The sequence below is a fragment of the Anolis sagrei genome, chromosome X (assembly GCF_037176765.1).
Source record: "Anolis sagrei isolate rAnoSag1 chromosome X, rAnoSag1.mat, whole genome shotgun sequence".
Lineage (NCBI taxonomy): Eukaryota > Metazoa > Chordata > Lepidosauria > Squamata > Dactyloidae > Anolis > Anolis sagrei.
The window spans coordinates 86,627,930-86,639,987 of record NC_090034.1 but is presented as its reverse complement, the minus strand read 5'-3'; the positions used below and the strand labels follow the sequence as shown (position 1 = coordinate 86,639,987).

Here is a 12,058-nt window from a genome sequence, read left to right as displayed (position 1 = left end):
AGAGTCTTCACCAGGCATGGCCAAAGTTTGGCCCTCCCTCCAGGTGTTTTGCACTTCCAACACCCACAATTCTTAACAGCTGGTAAGCTGGCTCGAATTTCTGGGAGTTGAAGTCCAAAACACCTGGAGGGCCAAAGTGATGCCCATGCCTGGTCTACACTGCAATATAATGCAGTCAATTGTGGTTAAGCTGCATTATATGGCAGTGTAGATGGCGCTTGAGAGCTTTGGAATATTTGGTGGGATATTAGATAAAGATGCAATCATTTTTAAACTTTCAGGCTTCAGTGGTGTTGCTTATTTCACATAGAGGTTTTCTATTATGTTCACACAACACACCTCCTACACAAGACCTGGGTGAACTTGAGCCCTTCAGGTATTTTGGACTTCAACTCCCACCATTCCTAACAGCCTTAGGCCCTTTCCTTTTCTCCATGATCTAAAAAACATTGCCATTGCCCTGAGGCCGTTAGGAATGGTGGGAGTTGAAGTCCAAAACACTTGGAGGGCTCATGTTTGTCATGCCTGGTCTAAAAAACATTGCCATTGCCCTGAAACTGTTAGGAATGGCGGGAGTTGAAGTTCAAAACACCTGGAGGGCTCAAGTTTTCCATGCCTGGTCTAAAAAACATTGCCATTGCTCTGAGGCTGTTAGGAATGGTGGGAGTTGGAAGTCCAACAATTGGAGGGCCCAAGGTCGCCCATGATTGATCTAAAGAATATTGCCATTGGACTGAGGTCGTTAGGAATTGTGGGAGTTGAAGTTTAAAAAACCTGGGGGGCCCAAGATTTCCATGCCTGGTCTAAAAAACATTGCTATTAATTTTTTGGTCACAGCAGCCAGAATAGTATACGCTGGAGCTCAAAAGAAATACCGAAAAAAGAAGACTGGTTAAAGTTTTAGTGATTATGAACATGGACAGACTCACCTACTGGCGAATTTCACCCAATCAAGGACTACCTAAAAAACATACTAACTGGGACCTAGTAAAAGACTACCTAAAACAAATGAAGTTTGAACTCATCTGCTGAAGATATTCAATCCTAAGAGAAGAAGTAGACAGAGGGGAAGCAGAACAAGTATAAATACAATTCCAAATGATTTTTAATGATCATTGGAAGTAAGAAGGAAGTCAACTAACTTTTTTCTTTTTGTTTGTTTTTTTCCTTTTTCTCTCATCTTTCCCCCCTACTTTCTACACAAGCAAATGTTCTCCCAATTTCACTGTAAAGTTAACCAACTCAAATCTATTTTACCCCCCTTCTAAAAAAACATTGCCATTACCCTGAGGCTGGTAGGAATGGTGAAAGCTGAAGTCCAAAACACCTGGGGGGCCCAAGTTTGCCCATGCCTGGCCTAAAAAACATTGCAATTGGCCTAAGGCTGTTCGGAATAGTGGGAGTTGAAGTCCAAAACACTTGGAGAGCCCAAGTTTGCCCATACCTGGTCTAAAAAATATTGACATTGCCCTGAGGCTATTAGGAATAGTGGGAGTTGAAGTTCAAAACACTTGGAGGGCCCAGTTTGCCCATACCTGGTCTAAAAAATATTGCCATTGGCCTGAGGCTGTTAGGAATGGTGGGAGTTGAAGTCCAACACTTGGAGGGCCCAAGGTTGACCATGCTTGGTCTAAAATACATTGCCACTGGACTGAGGCTGTCAGGAATGGTGGAAGCTGAAGTCCAAAACACCTGGAGGACCCAAGTTTATCCAGGCCTGGTCTAAAAAACATTGCCATTGGCCTGAGTTTGTTAGGAATGGTGGGAGTTGAAGTCCAAAACAATTGGAGGGCCCAAGTTTGCCCAGGACTGGTCTTAAAAACATTGCCATTGGACTGTGGCTATTAGGAACGGTAGGAGTTGAAGTCCAACACTTGGAGGGCCCAAATTTGTCCATGCTGTTAGGAATGGTGGGAGTTGAAGTCCAACACTTGGATGGCCCAAATTTGTCCATGCTGTTAGGAATGGTAGGAGTTGAAGTCCAACACTTGGAGGCCCCAAATTTGTCCATGCCTGGTCTAAAAAACATTGCCATTGCTCTGAGGCTGATAGGAATGGCGGAAGTTGAAGTTCAAAACACATGGAGGGCCCAAGTTTCCATGTGCCCGTACCTTGGGAAGTCGGATCTGGCCACGGTGGTCCACGCTCTTGTTACATCCCGATTAGATTACTGCAACGCACTCTACGTGGGGTTGCCTTTGAAGACTGTTCGGAAACTCCAACTACTCCAGCGGGAGGCAGCCAGACTGTTCACCGGAGCGTCATACAGGGAGCATACCACCCCTGTTGTGTCAGCTCCACTGGCTGCCGATCCAATTCCGAGCACAATTCAAAGTGCTGGTTTTGACCTACAAAATCCTACATGGTTCCGGCCCAGTGTATCTTTCCAAATGGATCTCCCTCTACGTCCCACCTCAGAGCCTAAGATCTTCTGGGGAGGCCCTGCTCTCGACCCCGAATTTATCACAAGTGAGATTGATGGGGACGAGGAGCAGGACCTTCTCAGTGGTGGTTCCTCACCTGTGGAATTCACTCCCCGGGGAAATTAGATCAGCGACATCCCTCCTTTCCTTTAGGAAAAAATTAAAAACTTGGATTTGGGACCAGGCATTTGGACATTCTGGCAGCTAAAGAAAGGACTTGACGATGGACAGGAATTGACTAAACGGAATGGAATTATGGAACTCTGAACGCTGAACGTGAGATTCGTTTTATTGATTGTGGTATGTACTGATTGTTTTAACTTGCTAATTGTTTTAACTGCTGTTTGTCATTGTCATTGTCCTGAGGCTGTTAGGAATGGTGGGAGTCGAAACCCAAAACACCTGGAGGGCCCAAGTTTGCCCATGCTTGGTCCAAAAAACATTGCCATTGCAGAATTCGGAAGCCCCCGTCCTTCCTGAGAAAACTTGGCAAACTGCCCCTCTTCTTTTCAGAGGGGGGCGGGGCTTCGCTTGAGACGCAGAGGAAGGGGGGGGCGGAAGAGCGTCGGGCCGGAAGGCCGCTCTCAACCCTTCCAGAAATCTATGGCTGTAGGAGGGGGCGAGGCCTGGAGGCCGGGCGGTGGGCGGGCTCATTCTCCGGCGTCTCCATGGCGACAGGGGGGACGCCGTGACGCCTACAAGAGGCCCAGGGCGGAAGCGCAGTCCCGCTTCCGGAGTAGCCGTGATGGCGAACTACAAGGTAGGCAAGCGGCGCGAGGAGGAGGAGAAGAAGAAGAAGAGGGGGGTAAACAGGGGCTCCTTCCTCCCTCCTTCTCCTCCAACCGTTCTCCCTCCCTGCAGGCCGCCGACTCGAAGCGGGAGCAGTTCCGGCGCTACCTGGAGAAGTCGGGCGTGATGGACAGCCTCACTAAAGGTAGTATGCCCAGGGAAGGGAAGGGAAGGGAAAGGGAAGGGAGGTGCCTGGGCCTCTCTCTTTCCCTGAGGCTGACCCTCTCCGCCTCACTTTCAGTGCTGGTGGCCCTGTACGAGGAGCCCGAGAAGCCCAACTGCGCCCTGGAGTATCCTTCAAGCCTTTGAGGGCCGAGGGAGGGACAGAAGAAGGGAGGGGGGTTGGGGAAACCTTCCTATTCCCCTTCCCTTTCCCTTTCCCCCCTCGTAGCCCTTGCTTCCTCTCTTCCTTGACTTCCGGGCGCAGCTTCCTGAAGCACCACTTGGGCGCCACAGCCCCCGAGAACCCGGAGGTGGAGGCCCTTCGGCTGGAAGTGGCGGAGCTGAAGGAGAAGTACGAGGCCGTCCTGGAGGAGAACCGGAAGCTCAAGGCCAAGGTTGTACACAGTCCCACCTTGTCTCCTGTGCTATGCTTATAATGTAATATAATATATTGTATAGACATATAATATTTATAATATAATGCAGGGGTTCCCAAACTAAAGCCCGGGGGCTGGATACAGCCCTCCAAGGTCATTTACCCAGCCCTCGCTCAGGGTCAACCTAAGTCTGACATGACTTGAAAGCACACAACAACAATCCTATCTCATCAGCCAAAAGCAGGCCCACACTTCCCATTGAAATACTAATAAGTTTGTATTGCCGAAGGCTTTCATGGCTGGAATCACTAGGTTCTTGTGGGTTTTTCCAGGCTATAGAGCCATGTTCTAGAGGCATTTCTCCTGACGTTTCGCCTGCATCTATGGCAAGCATCCTCAGAGGTAGTGAGGTCTGTTGGAATTAGGACAATGGGTTTATATATCTGTGGAATGGCTGGGGTGGGGCAAGGAGCTCTTCCCTGCTGGAGCTAGGTGTGAATGTTTCAACTGACCACCTGTAGTTTTTCCCAGGCTCAGCCAGGCCTTCAAATGCTAATGAAGGTGGTCAGTTGAAACATTCACACCTAGGCGAAACGTCAAGAGAAATGCCTCTAGAACATGGCTCTATAGCCCGAAAAAACCCACAAGAACCTACTAATAAGTTTGTTGTTGTTGTTCATTCGATCAGTCGTCTCCGACTCTTCGTGACCTCATGGACCAGCCCACGCCAGAGCTCCCTGTCGGCCTTCACCACCCCCAGCTCCTTCAAGGTCAGTCCAGTCACTTCAAGGATGCCATCCATCCATCTTGCCCTTGGTCGGCCCCTCTTCCTTTTGCCTTCCACTTTCCCCAGCATCATTGTCTTCTCTAGGCTTTGCTGTCTTCTCATGATGTGGCCAAAGTACTTCAATGTTGTCTCTAGTATCCTTCCCTCCAGTGAGCAGTCGGGCTTTATTTCCTGGAGGATGGACTGGTTGGATCTTCTCGCAGTCCAAGGCACTCTCAGAACTTTCCTCCAACACCACTAATAAGTTTATATTTGTTAAAATTGTTAAAAGTGTTCTTCATTTTAATTATTGTATTATTTTAAAGTGTTTTTTGCACTACAAATAAGATATGCACACTGTGCATAGGAATTCATTCATTTTTTTCAAATTATAATCCAGCCCTTCAGCAATTTGAGGGACTGCGTCCTGGCCCTTTGTTTAAAAAGTTTGAGGACCCCCTTATATAATGTAATACATTTTTGTGTGTGTCAGGAGCAACTTGAGAAACTGCAAGTCACTTCTGGTGTGAGAGAATTGGCCGTCTGCAAGGACGTTGCCCAGGGGACACCAGGATGTTTTGATGTTTTTACCATCCTTGTGGGAGGCTTCTCTCATGTCCCCGCATGGGGAGCTGGAGCTGACAGAGGGAGCTCATCCATGCTCTCCCCAGATTCAAACCTCCGACCTGTCAGTTTTCAGTCCTGCCGGCACAAGGATTTAACCCACTGCGCCACCAGGGACTCCGTCTAATCTATATAAATAAAAATGTAATGTTGTTTGTGGGATTAACAACTCAAAAACCACTGGACAAATTGACACCAGATTTTGAAAAAATACACCTATCAGGCCAACGAGTAACCATCACTCATAAAAACACTAAAAACACAGCAGAAGAGACTTAAAAAGCCAAAAAAACCCCATTACAATGCATGCACAAAATCACACACACACACACATATATATGTGTGTGTGTGTGTGTATATATATATCAACACATATACACAAATATATACACATACATATACGCATATACACACACACATATACACAGAGTGGTCCACAGCAACATGTGGCAGGGGACAGCTAGTCTATATAAATAAAAATGTAATGTTTGTTTGTGGGATTAACATAATTCAAAAACCACTGGACAAATTGACACCAGATTTGGACACAACACACCTATCAGGCCAACGAGTGACCTTCACTCATAAAACACCGAAAAACACAGTAAAAGCGACCTAAAAAGTAAAAAAAACCCACACCATTACAACACATGCGCAAAACCCCACAGACACACACACACACACACACATATATGCACAGCGGATGAGACTTAAAAAGCCCAAAAACAAAAAATACATTACAGCACATGCGCAAAACCACATATATACACAAACACACATATACAAATATATACACACATATATGCATATATATACACACAAAACACATATACACAGACTAGGCTACAGCAACGCGTGGCAGGGGATGCCTAGTAATATAATATATTGTATATACATATAATATTTATAATATTATATTGTTTAAAAGCAATGCTTTTGGGTTTGGAAAGATCAGCCGTTTACAAGAAATGTTGTCCAGGGGATGCCCGACTGTATTTACTCAATCTTCGAGGAGGCTCTTTCCCTGTGCCCCTCAAAAGACAACCTGGCAGAATGGCACTACCTAAAAGAATCCCACACCTTGTGTGACTGTGGAGCAGGACAGACAGCTCCGCATCTGTATGCTTGTCCACTATGTCCTGCCTCATGTATAGAGGAAGAATTGATGGAGGCTACAGACAATGCCATTGCTGTTGCCTGTTTTTGGTCAAAAGATATTTAGCCACCTGCGCTCCTATTTTTATCATTTTATACTAATTTATGCAATGCTTCTGATATGAAATAATATAATGTAATACAATATAATACCACTAATAATAATAATAACAATACGATATTATAATTTTAAATTTTAAATTACATGTAATATTGCTAATATCACACTTACTTAGGCGATCCCTCGTTGTCCGAGAAGGATTGTCTTCCAAGATCAGTGTACTGCCAGTGGGTCCATAGGTGACTCTGGAGTCCTATTCTTGACCTGCATGTTCTCCCGCAATAAGGGCGTTGGTTTCCAGGTGGAAGGCGGTCCCGGTCAGGGTTGGCTTGACGCACCTTCCTCTTGGCACATTTCTCTTTCACCCTCCATTCGTGCCTCTTCAAATTCTACAGCACTGCTGGTCACAGCTGACCTCTAGCTGGAGCAATCAAGGGTCAGGGCTTCCCAGTTCTTGGTGTCTATGCCAGAGTTTTTAAGGTTGGCTTTGAGCCCATCTTTAAATCTCTTTTACAAATCTCTTATATTACAGTATAATGGCATATACAATATAGTAATATATAATACTGATATTGTACTATGATAATATATTGTATGTATATATATATCTTGTAAGCTGCTCTGAGTCCCTTTCGGTGTGAGAAGGACGGCATATAAATGTCATAAATAAATAGTGTGGATGTTTTGTTTAGATTTATATTATATTATTAATAGAATTTTGTTTCACTATGTGTAGTTTATTGATGTCCAGTTTTTATTATTGTTCTTGTTGTTACTACTATTAAGGTCAGGGTGGGAGGGGAGGGCTCATTACTTCTGGAGAAGGAAGGTCTCTCGCCCACAAGGCTGTGGGCTGCAATTCCCTGCCAGAAGCCCAAGGACTAACGGGGCTTCTCTCTTCACAGCTGGCGCAGTACGAACCTCCGGAGGAGCAGCAGCAACAACAACAGCAGCAGCAGCAGCAGCAGCAGCAGCAGTAGCAGTAGCGAGGGGAATTGGGAGGGGGCCCTTCCTCTCCCTATGGTTTGCAATAAAGATAGGCAAGCAGGCAGAGCTTGACACAGCCCTTTCCTCCTTTCCGGCGCCGCTGACTCTTCTTCTTGCTTGCCTCTTGAATGGAGGCCCCGCCAAAGAAAGCACACAAAGCGGGGAGGTAGACATGAGAGAGCCTTTAATCCAGTGGTTCTCAACATGGGAAGCAAATGTTTTGGCCTTCACCTCCCAGAAATCCTAACAGCTGTTAAACTGGCTAGGATTTCTGAGAGTTGTAGGCCAAGGCCAACAATCCATGGTTCTATTTGGTTCTAAAATACTTACAAAACTAAAGTTTTGGTGGTGAAAACTAAGGGGCGCTGGTGCTTTGCTTCTACAGTTTTGCTAAAGTTCTGGTGGTGAAAATTTCAGAACACTAACAAAACTTTAAAAATTTCATTATCTGCAATTTTTATGACAACCATTTATAAACTTTTAAAAAATCATTGTTATTTTATTATCGGCAATTTTTATGACAGAACCATTTATAACGAAATTTTGAAAGTTTTAGAGTTCTGAAATTTTCACCACCAGAACTTTAGCAACACTGTGGAAGCAAAGCACCAGCACCCCCTAGTTTTCACCACCAGAACTTTAGTTTTGTAAGTACTTTAGAACCATTTAGAAGCATGGATTGCCCATGCCTAGAAACACCTGGGGACGCACAGGTTGAGAACCACTGCTTTAATAAATTACTGAGGGAGGTCAGAAAGCAGCTGTGGAGCATGGAAACTGCTGTGACATGTGGCCAGCCTTCAAGCCAGTCCTCCTTTTCATTAGCAGCTGCTAAGTGTGTTTCCCCATCAAAGTGGCTTCCTTTGAGAGGCCTGTTGGGGGGCTGCCTTGAGAAACAGGGAGAGAGGGGGTCCTGCACCTTTAAGGGCCACTACAAGGTTTGGGGGCATGGCCTGGGAATGGATCATCTCTTGCCTTCACCAGATGAGAGTTCTTTCTCCTATCCTGGACATTCCACAGATATATAAACCTCACTTGCCTAGTTTCCAACAGACCTCACGACCTCTGATAATGATTGTCATAGATGTGGGAGAAATGTCAGGAGAGAATGCTTCTGGAACATGGCCATGCAGCCCAGGAAACACACAATACTTTGAAGAAGCATGGAGGGAGGGGTCCTGTGCCTTTAAGGGCTCGCTGTAGGTTTGGGGGCAGGCGTGGCCTGGGAATGGATCTTCTCTCAGGAAACCAAAGACATATTGTTGAAAGCATTCATGGCTAGAATCACTGGGTTTGTGTATGTTTTCCAGGCTGTATGGCCATGTTTGAGAAGCATTCTCTCCTGATATTTTGCCTGCATCTATGGCTGGCATCCTCAGAGTTGTGAGGTCTGTTGGAAACTAGGAAAATGGGATTTATATATATGTGGAACAATGTCCAGGGAGGGAGAAAGAACTCTTATATTCAAAATCTGAACAAATTCTGATTACCAGTATTAAAAAAACCCTCTAAAATCATAACAGTAAATAAAGAACAACGTTCAAAACAAGGGAACTCCAGACAAACAAACAAGGATAGCTAATCACCTCTCAACAAAGGATTCCCCCAGGCAGTAAGAAGTCATGACTTGAAACTTCTGGCCATTAAATGCTAATCAAGATGGCCAGTTGAAACATTCACACTTGCCTCAAGCAGACAAGAGTTCTTTTTCCCACTCTGGACGTTCCAGAGATACATAAACTTCACTTGCCAAGTTTCCAACAGACCTCACAACCTCTGAGGATGCCTTCCATAGATGCAGGCAAAACGCCAGGAGAGAATGCTTCTGGAACATGGCCAGTCAGCCCGGAAAACTGACAACAACAATAATAATAATAATAATAATAATAATAATAATAATAAACCTTTATTTCTACCCAGCTACCATCTCCCGAAGGACTCGGTGCGGCTTACAAGAGGCCGAACTCAAATACAACAGTAAGAACAGCAACAACAACAAACAGCAAAATAACTCAAAAAACAAGGCAATAACATTAACAACACACAATGACGCAATTAAAATCAATGGCAGGGCCAAATGTAATAATTAACATTAAAAAAGTGCTGGGCATGACCAGGTGAGGTGTTTGGAGGGGGATTGCCATGCAGATATCCTGGATCTCTAATAAAGTGCGTTGGGACATAATGCTAGGAGTTTCCTTATTCTGGGAAGGCACACTGGAACAACCACGTTTTCAAGCTCCTAAAAATTGCTAGCGACTGGGCCTGCCTGATGTCCTTAGGGAGAGAGTTCCAGAGTCGAAGGGCCACCACCGAGAAAGCCCTATCCCTAGTCCCCACCAATTGTGTTTGCGATGCAGGTGGGATCGTGAGCAGGGCCTCTCCAGATGATCTGAGAGATCGTGTGGGTTCATACACAGAGATGCGGTCACGCAGGTAAGCGGGTCCCAAACCGTTTAGGGCTTTGTAGGTAAGCACCTGCACCTTGAATTGGGACCAGAAAATGAATGGCAGCCAGTGGAGCTCCTTAAACAGGAGGGTTGGCCTCTCCCTGTAAGGAGCACCAGTTAACAACCTGGCCGCCGCTCGTTGGACCAACTGAAATTTCTGGGCCGTTTTCAAGGGCAGCCCCACGTAGAGTGCATTACAGTAGTCCAATCTGGAAGTGACTAAGGCGTGGACCTCCCTGGCCAGACAACTGCTGCAAAGCTATTCAATGCTTATCAAACTGGCCAATTGCAACATTCACGCAGACAGTTCTTTCTCCCACCCTGGATATTCCACAGATATATAAACCTAATTTGCCTGATTTCTAACAGACTTCACAACCTCTGAGAATGCTTGCCATAGATGCGGGTGAAATATCAGGAGAGAATGCTTCTGGAACATGGCCAGTCAGCCCGGGAAACACACAACAACCCAGTGGATTGTTGTAGGTTTTTCAGGCTTTCAAAATACCTACAACAACCCAGTGATTCCGGCCACTAAAGCCTTCGACAATACGAAGCCACTTTGATTGGGAAACAGACTTTGCAGCTGCCAATCAAAAGGGGGACTGGCCTAGCAATTTCAAGAAACAAACACCATCCGGAAAACTCACAATACTTTGAGAAGCATGGAGAGACTGGTCCTGCCCCTTTAAGGGTTGCTGTAGGGTTTTTTTTGGGGGGGGGGGGGTCTGGGAGGGAGTGTGACCTGGGAATGGATCAATGTATTGTGGAAGGCTTTCATGGCAGGAGTCACTGGGTTGTTGTAGGTTTTTCGGGCAGTATGGCCATGTTCCAGAAGCATTCTCTCCTGGGACGTTTTGCCTCAGAGATTGTGAAGTCTGTTGGAAACTAGGCAAGTGAGCTTTATATATCTGTGGAATGTCCAGAGTGGAAGAAAGAACTCTTGTCTGGTTGAGGCAGGTGTGAATGATGCAATTTGCCACCTTGATTAGCATTTGATGGCCTGACAGTTTTTAGGTGTGGCTTGTTAGTGCCTGGGGGAATTCTTCGTTGAGGGGTGATTAGCTGTCCCTGATTGTTTCTTGTCTGGAGTTCCTCTGTGTTTGATCTGGCTATCAGTATTAAAAAAAACTCTAAAATCAGAACAGTAAATAAAGACTCAAAAGGCAGGGGAATGCCAGACAGGAAACAATAGGACCAGAACCCCCCCCCCCCCCCCAAAGCAGGAAGCAGCCAGGGTTTGAAATTGCAAGGCCATTAAATGCTAATACATAATACTAATATTGTGCTGGGCTAACAATATAACATATTGTATGCACATATAATATTGATAATAATATAATTTAATACAATATAATACCACTAATGCAATATAATATGTATTTCTTATATGTAATATTACTAATAAAATTACAGTATATTGGTGTAGTACAATATGGGAATGTATGTTACTAATATTGTGCTATGGTAATAGTATAATGTACTAGCTGTACCCGCCACGTGTTGCTGTGGCCAACCTTCCCTCCCTCTTTCTCTCCTTTCTTTCTCTACTTCCTTTCCTCCCTCTTTCCTTCCTTCCCTTCTTCCTTCTCTACGTGTTTCTTTTCTTGTTTCCTTTGCTCTTTGGTTCCATCCTTCCTTGTCTCTTTCCTTCCTTCCTTCCTTTCTTTTTCCATTCCTTCTCTTCTTCCCTCCTTCTCTCCTTCCTTCCTTGCTTACTTCCTTCCCCCTTTCTGTGTATGTGTTTTGTGTGTGTATATGCATATATGTGTGTTTGTGTGGATTTCGATTCGGGGGGGGGGGGGGGCTGAGTATGAATGAAAGAGGGTCTACCCTAGCAAACCTTTTGTATCATTACCCCAATATCCCCATGCATATGAGATATATTGAGTATGGTTATCAGATCATGATATGAATAAACATAACAGTTTAAATAATGCACCAGAAAGGCCTTTTCACGAACCACCATGAGAATTTCGGGCGGGGGCTGAAGCCCCTCAAGCCCCCCCCCCCCCCCGGGCTACATGCCTGTATAGATCGTATTTACATATAACTTGTAAGCCGCTCTGAGTCCCCTTTGGGGTGAGAAGGGCAGCATATAAATGTTAATAAATATTCAATCAAGGTGGCCAATTGTACCATCCACACTTGCCTTAAGCAGACAAAAGTTCTTTCTCCCACCTCTGGATATTTCAGAGATATATAAACCCCACTTTCTTAGTTTCCAACAGACCTCACAACCCTTGAGGATTCCTGCCCTAGAT

The 12,058-nt window shown here is 45.2% G+C and overlaps 1 protein-coding gene across 1 annotated transcript; it reads left to right on the top strand.

The window, feature by feature from the left end:
• Positions 1-3,074: 3,074 nt before the first annotated feature.
• MYCBP (MYC binding protein) lies at positions 3,075-7,408 on the top strand. The gene is made up of 5 exons (XM_060783994.2): positions 3,075-3,183; positions 3,285-3,357; positions 3,454-3,502; positions 3,640-3,769; positions 7,263-7,408. Exons 1-5 carry the CDS (start codon positions 3,169-3,171, stop codon positions 7,335-7,337), a joined length of 342 nt encoding a protein of 113 aa, XP_060639977.2. The 5' UTR covers positions 3,075-3,168; the 3' UTR covers positions 7,338-7,408.
• Positions 7,409-12,058: the final 4,650 nt, after the last annotated feature.